Below are 18989 nucleotides of genomic sequence, written 5' to 3'. Positions count from 1 at the left end.
CACTCCCCGGCAACTGCGGCGCTGCCGCTCCAGTTCCGCGGCCACAACGTTCCCCCTCGCCCAACCAAAGCTCCGCGACCAGGAGCGCTGCGTTAACCCTATTCACGGCCAGGATGATGTCTGTATCTGCCCACAGCGGAGCCTTCTGCACTTCCTCTTCCTAATCCCAAAATCTTGTTATGCAAGGGGGTTTGGGGAGTTCAAGTAACTATTTCAGGCAGGTAGTCCAAAAGGAAGGCCAGAAGCAGCTCGCTCTGGCAGAATCATTTTGCTTGGAAGAGGTCTTTAAGTTCATCAAGTCCAACCGTTAACCCAGCACTGCCAGATCACCACTAAAACATGGCCCTCAGCTCCACATTTACATAGCTTTTAAATTCCACCAGACATGCAGCAACTACCACCTCTCTGAGCAACCTGAGCCAATGTCTTACCACCCTCAGTGTCAAAAAAATTTCTCCCTCTAGTCTAAAGCTCCCTCTTTTAGTTTAAAAACATCAGATCTTGTCCTGTCACAACAAGCCCTGCTAAAAACACAGACAGGAGACATTAAAGGCCAGGCTTGATGGGGCTCTAAGGAACCTGCTGTAGTTGCAGATGTCCCCTATGATTGCAACATGCTGTTGAACCAGATGGCTGTTAAAGGTCCCTTCCCACCCAAACCATAGCTCCATTATCTGTAGGCTTAATTATTATATAATAAAGTGTTAATTAAAATTAATCTCTATGTATGGAGTACAAAAATTGGTAGCCACAGGAAGTCATATTGTGGCCAATCTTATTCAAGCAACTTTGATAAGGTTGGCCTGCTTGAAAAAACATTGTGTTAGACAGCACTTCAATTCCTTGGGCACAAAGTAAATGCAAAGAAAGGACAAAAAGAACCCAAGCTCTGAGACTCTTAGAAGAGTTGGCAATAATGGTGTACTTGGCAGCCAGTACACCAATAATGGTGCACTTGGATGGATTTGAGTCCTCAGTGGTGTACTTTGATGGATTTGAGTCCTCAGAGGTGAAGCAGCAAAAGAAAGGAAACAGACCTGTCTGTTATTGTAGGTCTACATATATGATATGCTTCATCACCAAGGATGGATCCTCAGTTTTCTGCTTTGTTGGAAACAAGTCAAAATTAGAAGAAAGCTGCCTCTGAGAGAACTTGTTACCTGCCAAACCAAAGGATTATGCCACTGCCAGAGACAGTGCTCACAGCTGGACTGTTCCTGTTGATATGGTTATTTAGAGGAGGCTGAAACAAGTCGTCTAATTTTATTTCTGTAGGACTTAAGTCTACAAAAAGCTGTTTCTTCCTCAAAGCTAGAATATTTCACCACAGGGTGGTTAATTGTTCTGTCACAGCAGGATTGGTTCTTGGCTTTTAAAAAAAAACCAAAACCAAACACAACCAAACCCCAACAAAACCAGGGTATAATTTTTGCCACTAATTAAGAAGTCAAAAATGTATACAGATTTCTTGGTCTATGTACATAAATGTATATGAATTTGAAGGTGTGAGAATTACATGAATTGTAAGGGTAACTGTTGACCTGACCCTTCCAACCATTCACCCATGCTGTGTGGCTGGGAGTAAGAAGTGATGCTGAGTTACCTGTTTTCTCTTACGCATGAAGAAGCATCTCATGTTTCAGGCGTTTACCCCTCTCCAGGGTAAGGAGAGCCTTTTTCTTTTGTGTACTGACAGGAAGCAGCCAGCAAAGTGAGTTGTGAGAGAAAAGTAATTTTGAGGAGAATGTTACTTGTGGGACACTACTGAAAGCAGTGCATTTGTGATTAAGATGCTGTTTAGAAAACAAACATTTCAGATTTCACTGAAGGCATCAAGGCTGAAGACAGCAACCTTCTGTGAATACACTAACTGCAATAACTAGATGGCACCTTTACAATTCACTTTGCATGTAGGACAAAGCCAGGGCTTTGCAGTCTCTGCCTCCCAGGTCTCCTGTTGTTTCTGTTGTGGAAAAATATCTTTTTGACCCTGACCCTGTGCTAATTTGACCATGTTGGCCCTGAACTACAGGGAAAGGCTGACCCTGCAGAAGGGACACAGCTTGTGTTGTTATACCTGCATCCACAGAGGAGACATGGCAAAGAAGAGTTACCAGAGGTGCATGTTTCTTCTGAAGCTTCCTCATAGCCTCCTAAAACCAGGATTGTGATGTAGTTTGAACATCCAGTGGATGCAAAAAGCCAGCTGCCAGCACAGGTCAGTAGCATTAGTCCCCATCCTCCAAACGCTAGTGGTCCCACGAGTAACAGCAGCATTATGTGCATGCGGGATCAGCTGGCTCCAGCAAAACCCTAATCACTTCGTCCAGGCTACAAAGAGCTGCTCCTTCTATTTGGTTAATGAATCCAAGCATAAAAGCTACATGTGGCAAACTAACCATGAAAGAAAAGCCTCATTAATGTATCATTCTAGAACAACAATTATAAAGGTGTCGTAAAGGGCAATCAGGAGGAATATATTTTCATTAACTGCTCGGGAAGATACTTACAGACTGCAGAAGCTTCTCAAATTTTAATACAGATGATTTAGCCTCTGGAGAGTATTTACTGAAGCTTGCTGTTTTCCTCAGATATTCATATTTTTGTGTTAGTTTTTTAGGGAGTCATCTGATCAGGAAACAGAGACAATAAAATATGAAGTGGGTGACAAATCACATTCTGTAAACAAAGAACACAGCAGACATGAACTATATATATATATACTGCTTGGGCTGCAAACAATTCTCAGTGAGAGTATGGATAATCAAGAAACAGTTGTTCATTGGGCTAAATGTTTCCTCCTGTTTGCAAGCACACAGTCACCAGTGCTGGCTAGTTAAATTGGATCTGTTCACACTGGAGAGACTACCTACCCACAGTACAAACCACATACGCTGTGGTGGGGCCCTTAGAGTTAGAGATTTTGTCTTGAAAAAGGTTTTAACATGCCCAAATCCTATTTACTTCTAAGACAGCTCTGATTACTATGTCCCTTTTAAGATCATAACCCAGTAATTTTAATTGCTGTAACATGTTTTAGTTATTTTGCTGTTAAATTGTCACCAGTCCATTCATGGGAATGTTTCTGTGGCAGCTGAGTCAATGAAAGAGAGGAAATATCTTCATCTTCCAGCCAAATTCCAGCTGGGACATCTGTGCCTCCTCCTGTAGCGTGGGATGTGTGCTGTGTGCGAGGCTGCTTCATGCTGCCATCCCAGGGGTGTCTCCAAAACACTTTTTTATGTAAAAGCACAAAGTAACCTTATTAAACAGCACTGGGCCCAGTATGGACCTCTGAAGGACATCACTTGCCACCAATCTCCATCTGGACGTTAAGCCATTGACCACTACCCTCTGGATGCAACCAGAGAACCAGTTTGACATGTCTGAGGGCCAGGATGCTACCCAGAGGGACTTGGAAAAACTTGAGAAGTGCACCAATGTGACCATCATAAGGTTCAACAAGACCAAATGCAATGTCCTGCATCTGGATCAGGGCAATCCTCAGTATCAGTCCAGGCTGGGAGACGATGGTATTGAGAGCAGCCCTGTGAGAAGGACCTGGAAGGTGCTGGTGGATGAGAAATCGAACATAAGATGGCAATGTACACTCCCAGCCCAGAGCCAACCATGTCCTGAGCTGATCCCCAGCAGCATGGGCAGCAGGTGGAGGGAGGAGATTCTACCCCTCTCCTCCACTCTGCTGAGACCCCACCTGCAGAGACCCCTCAGCCCTGGAGTCCTCAGCACAGCAGAGACATAGACCTAGTGGAGCAGGGACAGAGGAGGCCACAGCAATGTCGGGAGGGCTGGAAGCCCTCTGCTGTGAGGTCAAGCTGAGAGAGTTCGGGTTGTCCAGCCTGTTGAAGAGAAGGCTCCAGGGAACTGGTGTGTAAAGGAGCCAATCAGAAAGCTGGGAAGAGACTTTTTATCGTGGGTTCTTGTAAAGGGACAAGGGGCAATGGCTTTAAACAAAAATAAGGAAGTTCAGATTAGATCGAAAGAAGAAGTTTTTTACACTAAGAGTGGTGTGACCCTGGCCCAGGTTGCCCAGAGATGGTAGAAGCCCTATCCTTGGAACCATTCCAGGTCAGGTTTGGTGCTCTGAGAAACAGGCTCCGGCTGCAGATGTCCCTGTTGACTGCAGGGGGGTTGTACTAGATGACCTTTAAAAGTCCCTTCCAGCCCAAACCAGTCTGTGACTCCATGATAAGGGTGCAGCCACAGCCGCAGACTGGGAATCTATGCGGTAGCACTGTGGCGGATGTGCTGTGACGGAACTGCCAAAGGGCTTCTTTAAACCTAAACTTCAGCTGGTAAATGCAGGGTTTATAACTCTTACGAGAGCAGGCTCGTGTCGGCGCGCACGGGCTGCGCTAATCAGACCTTTCCAGGTGTTCTGAGGCTCCCAGCTGGGGGCACCTCCCGGGGGACCACGTCCGTGTCTTTGCCTTCGCCCGGCGGCCTGCTGAGGCGGGGGGGGAAGGTTGTGCTGCCCACAAAGGCTGTTTTCGGGGGCGCTGGGCTGGGCTGGCGGCCGCAGTGCTCCTGCTCCTCCTCCTTCTCCCTCCTCCTTGTTCTCCCCGCGGCGCCGGGCGCGCTGCAGCGGCCGCCCCGCACAGCCTTTGCGGCTCCCCGCACCCATCATGGCTGCGTGTGCCGGGGCCCGAGCCCCCCGGCCCCCTGCCCTCTTCTTTCTCCTCCTTTTCCTGCTGCTGCTGGGCGGCTGCGGGGCCAGCCTGCCCCCGGAGCCCCCGCCACCACCGCCACCGCCGAGCCCCGAACCTCAGCCCCTGCCCGAGTCGGCTCTACAGAAACCCACTGTGCTCCTGGCCATCATCGCCCGCAACGCAGCGCACACGCTGCCTCACGTCCTGGGCTGCATCGAAAGGCTGGACTACCCCAAGAGCAGGATCGCCCTCTGGTAAGAGGAGGCGGGGAGCGGGGTGGCGTTGTGAGGCGCCGGGCACCCCGGCTCCGGGGCTGTGGCCTGGCTCCGGGGGGACGAGCAGAGCGCTAGCTCCCCCCGTCCCGGGTTGTGTGTGACTGGAGGTCTATCTGCCGCCGTGGAGAGAGTTTTGGGGGAACCGGCAGCATGGCTTGCCCGGGAAAGTGGAAAGGGGCTTTCCCCTTACCTCCGCTCGGCCCTTCCCGCCCTGCGGCGGGAGCGGGGGCTGCCGAGCCTGCCCCGGCAGCGCAGGTAGCCGGGTTTCGGGCACCTCTGCCCGGCCAGGCACAGGGGGAAAGCGGCAGCGAGCCGAGGGAGTCGTTCCCACCGAAGAGCCGCCGTTTGGCTTTGGCACGCCGGGGAAGAGTCTCCAGCCCGGCCGGACGAAGGGCGAGGGGTCCCCCCGAGGGCCTCCCCGCAGCAGCCGGAGCAGCGAAAGGGCTCTGCGGTAGCGGCAGGAGAGGAGGTTTTCCAGCGAAGCTGGCCTGAAGCCTGGGAATATTCATCGCCTGAGCATTCGTCCAAATCCGCAGAGACGGGGAACTAGTGGAGAGCCGGGATGGGAGCGTGGGTTTGGCTCCGTGGCTGGTAAATACCGAGCTTTGTGGAGAGATGGCCGGGGTCTTGCCAGGGCTGGAGAGCAGGCGTGCTGGGTAGGTGCTGATGGGCATTGAAAAGGAGCATTGTTGCTGGGCTGCAGTCTCGGGGATGGATTCAAAGATGTATTCAGAAATCGCAGCATGGGGGCAGCTGTGGCAATGAAATGTGTGTCGGGACGGAGGCATTAGACCAATTTAGGAACGGGTCGATCTGCCTGTATTTCTAAGGGTAAAAAGAAATTAAGATAAGGGTCTTTCAACCTGACATAAATGTTGAGAGAAACCAGAATTGCTTGGAAAGACACGGACCAGATTTAAGTATGGTAAGCATATAAAGTAAGAAATGGTGCTGTAGGGCCTGATCCAAAGTTCACTGAAATCAGTGATAAGACTTAGTTGACTTAAAGTCAATAAAGTTTTACTTTGTACAATAAGCTGTGGGACAGACCTCTCCCTCATGAGTGGTCAGTGTCCTGAAGCAGACACCATCAGATGTTTCTGTGTGTGCTTCAGGAATGCAAGTGTTACTTGTCTTTACAGAAAACCCATGGCTGTTAAAATCAGTTCATGGCTCTTATTTTTTTACTTCTTTTTTTTTCCTTCCTTCCCCTTTGGAAATGAGGCTGCACAAAGCAGATCGTGGTATCGGCCCAAATGTGTTGTGCCACATGAATGTGGCTGTGGAATTACAAGGTGGCATGGGGGAGTGGGTCTTGCTTGTTTGTGGGCCCATGACTCTACTTTTATTTGTGTCAATAGGAATTTTGCTGGTTTAGATTTCACCTTAGCAGATGTGTGTGTGAGTAGCTACCATCAGACCCTACATGTGGACTGTGATTCAGCTAAGCTAAAACCTGGTGGGAGTTTGATCACCAGAGTGGGGTGTATCTTGAAATGCCTCTTGCTGTAGAAGTGCAGAATAAGTTTGGGTTGTTTGTGAAGTCCTGCAGAATATTGGTTGGCTCTACAGTGGTTTTAGCCAGTTGGTTGCATTATCCTTACTTCACTTAATGTCTCTGCAGTGTTGTGTGGGGACTGTTCATGAAATAACAGTGTAAGATAACTTAAAACATGCTAAGATTCTTGGGAGAATATCACTCAGTTTTGAAGAAGATTGTGTGTGGACACAAGGCATGGTTAAATGGAAAATCTGCTGTTGAAAATGTCAAGCATTAAAAAAGGAGAATGACTAAAATGTCTTGGCCACGGAGAAGGAAGTTCTATAGATGTTTTGAGTTGCTACAGTTGCTTCATTTCATCTCCCCAGTAAGATGAGCTTCAGGACACAAAGTACCCACCCAGGGGAAGCTCATGTGTGGTATCTATCAAGTCTCCTGAGGAAAGTGAAACAATACAGTCCACTTGTAGAAGCATCTGGCATTTCAGACTTCACGCCTGATAGAGTCCTTTCAATAAATAATTTACCTGTGTCCCTGTGCTGTGGCATTACTGGGATAGCTTGGTGTGAGGGGCAGTGAAGTGGTGGTTGTCAAAAGAATTGCATTCCTTCACTGCCACTTATGTTCTACTTCAAAGTTTCCTTGAGTAAGTCAGCATTTAAAAATGCCCAAATGTAGGTCTTGAGAGTGAAAATTAAAACCATACATCACGTCCTGAAGCCCCATGTGCTCTGCCTGTTGCTTGAGGGCTTAAATTCAACAGTGGGTTCCTCAGAGACGCTTCTAAGGGTGGAAGATTTATGAATGACAACAAAGATGGGTTAAGAGACAATGAATTAGTTTGAAGCACACAATTCTTATTTCATAGCCTTTATCAGTTAAATCTCCATTATCCTGATACTGCCCAAAAGATGTACAGTGGACAGTCATGTATTAGTCTTAATTCTGACTCCTCCGTTGCTGTGTTTGTGAGCGACCTCAGGACTTGCTGGCTACTAATGAATTGAACAGGCAATTTGGTCTGGAGCCAGCTGGCATGTGGCAACCCATGTCCTTTCAGTTAAACACTTCCTTCCTTTCTTTCTTCCTTCCTCTTATGAGAATCAGGAACTGTGCCCAAACTACCTCCTGGGGGATGATCCATGGTAGGTATTAACCCTTGTCTTGGAGAGTGGCACAGGTCAGATCACCTCAGGATTGTACTCATGACATAGTGGTGGGAAGTTCTGTGGATCAGTGCTCAGGTCTTTGTCCTGGCCCTGCTTAAGATAGACTTGGCCGAAAGAAGTTTGTCTCAGGGCCTTTGATGCTGGCCGCCAGGATAGGAATGGCAAAGACTCCCTACATTAGCCGCACAACCCAGCTTCCCTCTGCTCTTCAAGCCGGTGCTTTTGTAGCTCTGGAAGAGTAATGCTGGACATGACCATTGTCTTTTCTTGTGAAGGAGGAATGGGTCACAGCTCTTGGGTCCTTATGGAAAGCCTAGCCTAGCCAGCATTTGGCTCAAAAATGTGTATAATGGTGAAGGGACTGGAGCATCTCTTTGAGGAGGAAAAGGCTGAGAGACCTGGGGATGTTTGGCCTGGTGAAGAGCAGCCTGAGAGGGATCTTATCAATGCTGATCGGTATCTAAAGCACAGGGAGTAAGAGGATGGGGTCAGATTCTTTTCAATGGTGCCCAACCACAGGGCAAGGAGCAACAGGCACAAACTGGAACCCAGAAAGCTCCACCTGAACAGGAGGAAAAACTTCGGTGTGAGGGTGCTGGAGCCCTGGAGCAGGCTGCCCAGAGAGGCTGAGGAGTCTCCTTTGCAGACATTCCAAACTTGCCTGGACGTTGTGATCCTGAGAAACCTGCCGTGGGTGACCTGGCTTCAGCAGGTGGTATTAACTAGCTGTTCTTCAGAGGTCCCTTCCAACCCCCACCATGGTGGGATTTACTGAATGCTGTGAGAAACAGACTAGTGCCCAGCAACAGTTTCCCTTTAGGAAACACGGCTGTTGGACCTAAGTCAATCTATTTTTTAGCTAGGGAGTGTTCTTCTAATACTCTCATTGTGTGGCTGCACTTGGCTGTTTACTGGGGTGGGCTGAGCTGTTCTCAGGCCAGTGTCAGTGAGTCTCTGCTGTGAACCCAGCCTAGCTGAGCTGGGAAGTTTGGGCACATTAGAAGGACTTACTGTATTGTTTGTGTTGGTGTTGGAAAATTGCAAAGGGAGGGGATAATGTTCTTCTTTGTCTTGAATAAAAACATAGTCAGCAGGCCCCAAGCCTCTTTTGGTGCTTTGGGGTTGTTGTTTGGGTTGGGTTTTTTGTTTGTTTCATTTTTAATGTTAGCCATGCCGACTGTTTATTTGAGATCCATTAAATCATAGGTATGTAGACACATATATATGTGTCTGACAGACAGCTTCATCTAGGCTGTAATGGGCAAACTGAAAGTGTGTGTATTCAGCAGTTTATCACGCTGGCTTACACTTTCTTTAGCCTCAGATTAAGTGAGGGTGTAGCAGGGAAAGTTGTCTGTAATTTCATCTTTAAATACCATAGTTGTGGGCTGTCTGCTCTCTCATCTTTCACTAACTTGGGGATTAAGTGGCTGCATGAATGAGTCGGTGCTTGGAAGCAATAATTAGATTCTTTTGTGCTTGAGGACCTGTGCCTGCTTTGCAGCTTAGAGTGTGCTTGTATTTCAGAAATGATAATGTGAACCGTAGGTGAAGTTGGAAAGCTGGAATAATTCCCAGATGAGAGATCAGTGGATATACTGTAACAGAAGCTCCAATGAGTAAGAAGTTTCAGCTTAAAAGAACTACTTGTAGCTGGAAACAGAAGCTGATGACATCAGTATAATAATTAACTTGTATATTATTAGTCTGGGACTAGCTGGTGATACTCTGAGGATTTTCTTCTTCATCAACAGTTTATTTTTCAAATGTGAAAAAGAATTCTACAGAGAGAACAATTTCCAGTAAGATTCAAGGTTGAAACTTTAATGGGTGCTACTACTCACAGGGAACAGTTTGCTTTCAAACACTCTGTGCTTTCTGTCCTCCTTTCCATTTGTGCAGCAAGGTCACTTTAATCTTCATGGTCAGTATTAATCACATAGGAATGCTGAAGTTCCAGTCTGCTGGCTCTGTCCCTGTTGCTTCTGCTCACTGGGGTTTTGCATCTGTTTGAAATTTGCTTACCTGTGCTGTGATTAAAACTTATGGTTTAGAAACTGCCTTTTCACTTGGCTGGTTGTTTAAACTTCTGGACTTTAGTTTCCAATTCGTGTTTGCAGGTATTTGATTCTGTTACTAAAGCTATATAATTAATAATACAGAGTACAAAATTAACCAGGTTGAAAAAGACCTTCAAGATCATTGAGTCCAACCTGTCACCCAACACCATCTAATCAACTAAACCATGGCACCTCATCCAGTCTCTTTTTAAACACTTCCAGTGATGGTGACTCCACCACCTCCCTGGGCAGCCCATTCCAATGGACCAAGTGAGATGGCACTTGCACACCCTTGGGAGTTATGATTCAAGTGATAGTCCTGTTGTGCAAGATCTTGCAAAAAGTCCTTCTTCCATAGGACTTGTGTTTAGTTGACTACATCAGAGAAGGAACAGGAGTAAAATACTTCAGTTTTCCAGCTGGGGAAATTCAGGAGGAAATACTAAATAACCTACACAAGATTCTTGAAAGTATTAAGCCTGGACATTAATTATTGACTTCCTAATTTATTTAGTTTATACATTTCTTTCCTACTGAGGTCAATTTTGCACTAGAGTGTGGTACATTTTACTTACTAATAGAGAACCAGAGAAGGCTAAAGAAATGATCCCATCCTGATAGCTACAATAACGGTTTTCCCTTTTGGTCCTTTGGGTTCATCTCTTTCATCTGAATCTTGGCAAACTTAAGTGAATGACATCAGCCAGTGTTCAGTAGAAATATTTGAAAGGAAGCTGAAAATTACTGTTGTGCTTCACTGAGGTCTGCGTGGCAAGACTCAAACTGCTCTTCAGCTAAAAACTTTGCAGTTATGAAGAAAAGCATTAAATGAAGCATCTGCTGTGTGATGGGAATGTGCTGGGTAGCATGAAACCATAGAATGTTAGAAGTTGGAAGGGACCTCTAGAGATCCTCCAGTCCAACCTCCCCAGCCAACCCAGGATCACCAAGGGCAGGCAGATGCTTTATTTTTGTGTTCTGTGCTGACAAATTGCCAGATTCTGATGCTTTTTTGATGTCACTAAAGAGTATCTTGAGTCATGCTTTATATTAGGGTCTGCTAGATATGCATGGGAATAATTGGGGCTGTTCAGCCTGAAGAAGAGAAGGCTTTGGGGAAACCTTGTAGTGGCATTCCAGTACCTGAAGGGGCCTAGAAGAAAGCTGGGGCAGGAGGGACTTTTTTCAAGGGCTTGTAGTGATAGGATGAGAGGGAACGGGTTGAAGCTTGAGGATGGCAGATTTAGACTGGGGATTAGAAATAAATTTTTCACAGTGAGGGTGGTGAGACACTGGAACAGGTTGCCGAGGGAGGTGGTTGATGCCTTCTGCCTGGAGGTGTTCAGTGTCACGTTGGATGAGGTCTTAAGCAGCCTGGTCTAGTGGAAGGTGTCCCTGCCCATGGTGGGAGGGTTGGAACTAGATGATCTAGGTCTCTCCCAACCCAAACCATCGTAGGGTTCTCTTAATCAGTGTTGGGATCTTGCACAAAATGAGTAAAGAGCCCTCCAGACGTGAGGGGATTATAGTGTAAAAATGAGGTAGGAATTCTGTAAAACTAGTGAATATAATACATGGTACATGTTTGATTTGTGGTCTGAATCCTGCATGCTACATATCTTTGAAAACAAAGCCATTTCTTTTGGCTGCTGTCTTTTGGCAGCTACATTTTGAGACAGGTCTCCCTCAACAGCCTTTTGTCTGTCACTAGTGGAGTTTATCTGGTGCCTTGGTGTTGTGTTTAGAGGCTAGATGCCAATAAAATATGTTTTCTCAAAGAAACAGCTGGGCAGAGTTTGCTATCAGAGGTGATTGTTTATTTTAAGCCTTTGGATGATATCAGAGGTCAGGGAGAGCTAGTTTTCAAGTTACAAAGTAGAGGTGAAAAGATCTTGAAATGTCATCTAGTTCATTCCTGCCTAGGGCAGGATCCTGTTTCATCCCTGCATTGTCTGTTGCCCAGGTTTGGGATTCCTTGTCCAGGCTGTGTGTTGTCATGTCTTCAGAAGCCTGTTCAAGTGTGGGAGAAGTGGGAAGCAGCTGTGGGAGTGTCAGTTAGAGGACCAGCTGCAACCAGTCTTGGCTGTAAAGTGCTGGTGTTAATTGGTCCCTTATAAAAAGCAATTTCACTTGTATATGTCTGGTATGCAACCTGTTTCAACTCCTTAACTACTGCTGAATCTGGAGCAGGGATCAGTGTGGTCTGATCCAGTGGAAATTGTCCCAATTCCCTCTGTTATTCTCTTATTACAGGGGAAAAAAGCCTTTTCCCTTCTGCAGTGCTCTTCCAGCTGGAGTGCCCTAGGGCTTATGCATGGACATCCTAGAATGGTTCCAGTTGGGAAGTGCCTCTGCTCACCAGAACAGTTGAGGCTGGCAGAGCACCTCTAAAGATGTTTTAGTCCCAATCCCTGCTCAAGGCAGGCTCAAATGAAGGCTGCCCATTATCATATTAGGCCAAGTTTTTAGTATCTCCAGGAATGGGGACTTCACAATCTCTACACAGTCTGTTCCAGTGAGATAACCACTGGCAAGGGGTGTCTCCAGAATTCGTATCAACTGAGGGTGAGTCTAGAAGAGTGGCACATCTTTGGGATGAAGACAAAACTTTCAAAGGTTGTTGTCCCAATAGCTTTTTCCTTTCTCTTTTCCATGTTCTTTTTGCTAAATTGAGCATATCTTCTTGTCAGAAAGCTGCTTTATCACTGCCAGTCAGCCTCCTGAAGAGGAGACTCCAGCTGGGACATGATTGGCTCCTGAAAGGTGTGGCATGGACCTGCCTTAGGAGCTTTTGCTTGGGGGACCAGAGCCAAGCTATCAGAGTGGCTAGCCCTGTTGCCTGTCAGGATGTAGGCTGAGCCATAGATTGAAGGGCATTTTTGATCTCTTATGTAAAGTACCACAGCACCTGCAAGTATTTATCCAAGTCCCTTGTGACTGAAAGTCTTCATGTACTGGGTCAGGATTCTCTAAAAATAGATCCATGACACATGGTGTGCAGAGCATTGGGAGCTGCCTGTCACCAGCACTCTCTCTCATTCTTTGGTCTTGGGGGACTCCATGAAAGACCATATGGGCTGGATGACCGAGGTGATGCAGGGTCCTGTCTGTCAAACCCTGGAATTTCCTTCCTGTGGGGTGGTGTCTCAGACTTAACATTATTTCAGTATATTTATGTGCATCTCATTTCCTTTATTTTAGTGAAGCATAGTGTATGTTGATGCTGCTTATCGCCAGGGATGGATTACAGCTAAATGGGGCCCACATGCATCACAAATTCAGACTAAGGAAAGATAGGAATGAAAGAAATCCACCTCTGTAAGGCCATCTACTGCCAGTATGCCCAGGGCCTTCATACAGGCACATGGCACTGCTGCTAGGCTTGTCAGTAAAGAAAAAAAGGCTTTTATTCTTTCAATGGAACTGCCCAAATGACTGCATTCAGTGCCCAATCCCAATCTTTAGATGTAGAAATAATTCAGTTTGGTTATGTGTGTGCATGTGCACATGCCTAGAATCATAAATCTCTTTTGTTTGGAAGAGGCTTTTAAGTCCATCAAGTCCAACTGTTAACCCAGCACTGCTGGGCCACCACTAAACCGTGCCCCTCACACCACATCTACATGGCTTTTAAATCTTTCCAGGGGTGGGTACTCCACTACTGCCCTGGGCAGCCTGGTCCAGGCCTTGACAGCCCTTTTGGGGAAGGAAGGAGTTTTCCTAATCATAGAATCATTGAGGCTGGAAAAGACCTTTAAGATCATTGAGTCCAATTGTCCAGCCTAAACCTCCCCTGGTGCAGCTGGACCATGCTTGTCTATGTGTGGTGTCCTTGGACCAGAGCACAATTCCAATTTTCTTCATGGAAAGTTAGCAGGGAACCTGATAATTACGTGATGATTTAAACCTTTGGCCAGCTGACTGTGGAACTGGTATGTGCTTTTGTTCAGGTTTTGCTGGGACATAATCACACAGTCTGCAGGCCATTAGCAGTTTAGAGTCAGCCAGGGCAACTGACTTGAGCTGGCTGCAAATGTATCCCAGACCATAAACATCATTTGGGTCTTGTTGAGAATGGAGAGCCTTCTGCTTGGGCTTCCAGAGATCAAGTCCAGCCTCCTTGCCACAGCAGGGAGGGCATGTCGTATAGGAACACATCCAAGTGGGTCTTGAAAGTCTCCAGAGCAGGAGACTCCACAACCTCTCTGGGCAGCCTGCTCCAGGGCTCCAGCACCCTTAAAGTATTTTATCCTTATGTGGAGGCAGAGCTTCCTATGTTCATTTGTGCCTATTGTCCCTTGTCCTAACACAGGACACCAGACTGGCCCTTTCTTGACACCCACCCTTCAGATATTTATAAACAATGATAAGATAAAAGATAGTGGGAGTCCTTATAAACTACAGGGGCATGGTAGGACCCGTGATAGCTCTTTTGCATTAGTTTTGGAAAATCAGCCCCCAGAGGGATTTTTTTGTTTATTTATTTGTATATATATTATTTTTTTCCCTGTAAGGAGAAAAATCTGGCTTTTATTTATACTTCCCCCTTCAGACAGGACATAGGCTTTCCTTAATTCTAAAAGGATTCTTTTCTTAGTTTTGCTCTTTGATCCCTCTGCAGAGGCAAGGTTATGCGTGGCTGCAGTCTGGTTTGAACTCTGCCCAGGGGCAAAAGCTAGGCTGCCTTAACTGTCAAGTGTTTAGTTTCTATCCCGGAGCTGATAGCAGGTGGTTAGCTCTTCAGTTAGCAGGTTTTGCTACTTGCTCAGCAGCTGCTCTTAAAACAGGTGCTGTTTTGTACCTTTTTGGGGTAGAATAGGAATTTAAGGCTGTAATTCTGGTTTATTTCCTCAGTATTTTCAAGTACTCTTGTGCTCCACCACCTCCCCAGGCAGCCCATTCCAATGGGCAGTCACTCTCTCTATGAAGGATTTCTTCCTAACATCCAGCCTAAACCTCCCCTAGTGCAGCTTGAGACTGTGTCCTCTTGTTCTGGTGCCTGTTGCTTGGGAGAAGAGACCAACCCCCACCTGGCTGCAACCTCCCTTCAGGTAGTTGTAGACAGCAATAAGGTCTCCCTTGAGCCTCTTCTTCTCCAGGCTAAGCAACCCCAGCTCCCTCAGCCTCTCCTCATAGGGCTTGTGCTCCAAACTTTGTGCTCCCCAGCTTTGTTGCCCTTCTCCGGACATGTTCCAGCAAGTCAACATCTTTCCTAAACTGAGTGGCCCAGAACTGGACGCAGTACTCAAGGTGTGGCTTAACCAGTGTGATGTACAGGGGGAGAATGACCTCCCAGTACATGCAGTACTTTGTCTCTCTAGAACTGGACACAATACTCCAGATGCATCCTGACTAGGGCATAGCAGAGGAGGAGTTTCTTCTCTCCTGGCCACGCTCTTCTTAATGCAGCTCAGGACATCATTGGCCTCCTTGGCCATGAGGACTCTTTGGTGGCTTATGGTGAACTTCCTGTCCACCAGCTCTCCCAGGTCCTTGTCTGGGCAGCTGTGTTCTAGCAGGTCAAACCCTCGCCTATACTGGTTTAGGGGGTTATTCCTTCCCAGGTGCAAGACTCTACACTTGCCCTTGTTGAATTTCTGATGTGAAGGTTAAATGTTAAACTCTGACAAATGCAAATGCTTTGATTATTTTTCCCCTCCCCGCCCCAGTTTTTCTTCTGTTTGATTCAAATCCATGAATTACTCAACCACAAACTTCAGTCAAGTCAACTTCAGCAAGTTTCCCTAGTCAGACTAATATGGATGCTGTGTCATTAGACAGGCAAAAGCCATCTTGTGACAAGTCCTAGGAAGAGGTTAATTAGGAAGTGTGATCTTTGGCTAACCAGGAAAAGCCATGAGAAACTTTCTGTTCCTGTAGTCTAGGAGGTAACTAGGAACATGAATTTTAAAGCTTTGCAGCAAGACTTTTTCCCTCAGTCATCAGCAATTACCAGTTCATGTGAGGATGCAGAGGTATTACATCATCTTTACATCAGAAAAATAAGCCAACATTTTTAAGTGAGATTAAAATCTCATTGGAGAGGAGCCTCTGAGGTTTGGTGTTTGCTGCAGAGTGAACAGGTGCTTAGCATTGACCTTGGCTGCACTGCCTCAGCTGTTCTCCCTCGTGCCTGCTGGAGTGTGGTCCTTGGCTGCTTCATCTTGCTGCCTGCCAGCAGGGAAGTGACTTTTTGAGACAGTTCTGTCTCCCAGCTGCAGCTCGGTGTGAGAAGATAAATAGGGGCTGCAGGAGTGACACAGCCCGTGGAGAGGGGTGATGGGGGCAGGTGGGAGTACTCCTTTTGTTTTCCCGGGGAAACAGCTTTCAGGGCTGTCTTGGGTGGGAAACCCCAGGATCCAGAGATTTAGCTGCTGATTGGCTGCTCTCTGGAATTTCAGTGCTGGGGTGCATATTAATGCTGTTAACTCCCCTTAAGGTTTATTGTGGGTATGGTTTTGCTCTTGAAAACTCTTCTTAAATGAATAGTGCCCCAGACCTTGAATTTGACACCATAGAATCTTAGAATGCTTTAGATTGGAAGGGGCCATGAAAAGCCATCTAGTCCAGCCCCCACTGCAGTCAGCAGAGATATTTTCAGCTAGAGCAGGTTGCTCAGAGCCCCATCCAACCTGACCTGGAATGTTTTCAGGGACGGGGCATCTACCACCACTCTGGGCAACCAGGTCCAAAGTGTTCTACCACCCTCAGTGGCAGTGACAAAACCATTTAAGGCTAAATGAGGAGCTAATTGTGCAAATCACTATGTGAACAGCAAGAATCCTTACAATAAAAGACACATCAAAAGATGAAAAGTCATTGTGGGAACTGTATGAACAGGGCAAAGGCTCATGTTTTTGTTTTGGAAAATGGCAAAAGTGATGCTAGGAAAGGTTCTGATGTTCTCAGGAGCAGATGGCCTGCATTTTATTTTTCCTTAGATTCATAGAATACTTTGGTTGGAAAAGAGCTTTAAGATCAGTTAGTCTAACCATTCTCTAATTCTACCAAGGCTGGTGCTAAACCATGTCCCTCAGCATCACCTCTCTGCCTCTTAAAAGCCTCCAGGGATAGGATTCAGCCACCTCCTGGGCAGCCTCCAGTGTTTGAGTGAAGATGTTTCTCTTAATATCCAACCTAAACCTCTCCTGGTGCAAGTTGAAGCCATTTCCTCTCATCCTATCACTTGTACTAGGGAGAAGACACCAACCCCCACCTGGCTCCAACCTCCTTTCAGGGAGTTGTAGAGAGCACGATCTTCTATCAGCCTCCTTTTCTCCAGACCAAACAACCCCAGTTACCCACTTGTCACAAGACTTGTGCTCTAGACCCTTCACCAGCTTTGTTGCCCTTCTCTGGACCTGCTCCAGGGCCTCAGTGTCCTTCTTGGAGTGAGGCATCCCAAAACTGAACCCAGTACTTGGTGTGGCATTACCGTTCTGAGTACAGGGGAACAATCACTGCCCTAGTTCTACCTATTGCTGATACAGGTCAGGATGCTGTTGACCTTCTTGGAGATATGAGCACACTTCTGCCTCCTATTCAGCAGGCTGTCAAATTCTTGTGTGTCCAGTTATGATCTGTTTAAAGTGGAGGTGACACAAAGGCTGCTGTTGACTTGAGTGTATTGCTTTTTATTGTCTGTTAGTATATTTACAGAGTTTCTAGTAATAATTCTACTAGAGTCAATGGTTGGAACTTCATAGCTTCTGTAGTTTGGCTTGGTTCTGTCGTCTTCACTGCCCTCAAGGTGGAGATGGGGTTTTGGTAGAGGTGAATTCATTCTCTTCTCTTTTGCTGTATGGACTAGCTTGTGGCAGGGTTAGGCCTGGGGAGTTTCAAGCTGCTACATACTGATAGGAGCAGCTTATTGGAGTTTTGGAGGTTTAGAAAGAGACCTGTTGCATGTTCTTGTGTGTTCTTGTATCTGGTTTAGGGATAAAGATGGAGAATGTAAAGTTTCCAGACTCCAAAATGTTCTGTAGAGCTCACAAAACTGGAGCCCCAAGACTCAGAGCTGATGTTCTCTTCACTAAGTAGAAGACTTGATATTCCTGAAATTAAATGGCCAGTCCTGGTAATCATTGGGAAGAGGCACCGGCATAAGCAGTCCGTGGAACACATCAAGGAACAACAGAGCTGTAGAACAGCACCATGCTCATTTTTCCATCTCATGCCATTGGATGTACTTGACTCACTCACATAAATCAGTTTCTGGATGCTGCCAGTATTTGTTCCGGATGATGCATCCTACTTCAGTAGGACGTTTTGGATGGAGTTTCCATTTAGCTGTCCCTGAGATGACTGGCTACAGGCTTCTGGAGGAGCCTACCCAGGATACTTCTGAGCAGGCTAGCAGAAAATAATAAATGCTTTTGGGTCTTTTTGCCTCTTCAAGTATTTTCTTCCTCTGACTCTGGCTGTTGGAGACTTTGGTTGCAGTCATTTTTCAAAACACTAATCTGAAATAAGTTCAGTGTGTGTGCTTGGAATATGAAAATGTCACTGCTGGTAAATACCTTCTCTTAATTTATGATTTTTAAATGTGGTGTGGTGGTTTGGTTTACTTAAAGCAGTATGAAAAATGCCAATGCATTGTTAGCTCATGGAGTGGGCTTGTGGTGCACGTTTTATCGCTTCTAGCACACACTCACTTTCCCTTTCCCAGCTTTGTTTCTCACATAAACAAGTTGCTTCTTCCACAAATAGTCTTGTCAATGAGTTGTTATTTCAGACCAGTGAGCTCATAGCTGTCTGCTGGCAGAACTCTGCTCTGACTTCACACAAGCGAAGGCTGTTGCCAGGATTTTTTTTGCCTAATACCTGAGCCTTGAAGGAAGTTCTGTTTTGCAGAGCAAGAATCAAGCTGCTATCAGTGGCATTTCTGGTGCCCTTGACTACAAACATCGCTTCTTTTTGGATCGGCCTCTCTTTGTATATGTGATAGCGATTTAAGCGGGTAGGAATGTGTGTTCAGACCTAGAGTGGGGCTAAGGACAGCAGTAATTTCTGTTCTACACTTGGCAAGTTGCAAAGGCAGTGCAGTGGTGTTAGTTAATCCTACTACCTGTGGAGAACATTGATCACTATCAAGTTTTATAGAATCTCAGATTTGTTTTGGTTGGAAAAGATCTTCAAGATCAAGTCTAACTATTGTCTCTCTCTACAAAGACTGGTGCAAAACCATGTCCCTCAGCACCACATCTCTGGCTTTTAAACACCTCCAGGGATGGGGGGATGCTCATCCAGGCTGAGACACTGTTGACCTTCTTGGCTGCTTGGGCACACAATGGCTCATTCAGCTGGCTGTCAAC

General features: G+C 46.4%; 1 protein-coding gene across 1 annotated transcript in view; it reads left to right on the top strand.

The window, feature by feature from the left end:
• The first annotated feature begins 4488 nt into the window (after nt 1–4488).
• COLGALT2 (collagen beta(1-O)galactosyltransferase 2) overlaps nt 4489–18989 on the top strand; it is a 54992-nt gene continuing 40491 nt past the window's right edge. Inside the window, exon 1 of the mRNA XM_009909138.2 lies at nt 4489–4924. Coding sequence (XP_009907440.2) covers nt 4647–4924 — 278 coding nt within the window. The 5' untranslated portion in view covers nt 4489–4646. The remainder of the gene's footprint in view (nt 4925–18989) is intronic.

This window comes from Dryobates pubescens, chromosome 11 (assembly GCF_014839835.1).
Source record: "Dryobates pubescens isolate bDryPub1 chromosome 11, bDryPub1.pri, whole genome shotgun sequence".
Taxonomy (NCBI): Eukaryota; Metazoa; Chordata; class Aves; order Piciformes; family Picidae; genus Dryobates; species Dryobates pubescens.
Note: the sequence above shows the minus strand (reverse complement) of the source record. Positions and strands in the feature narration are given on the sequence as shown.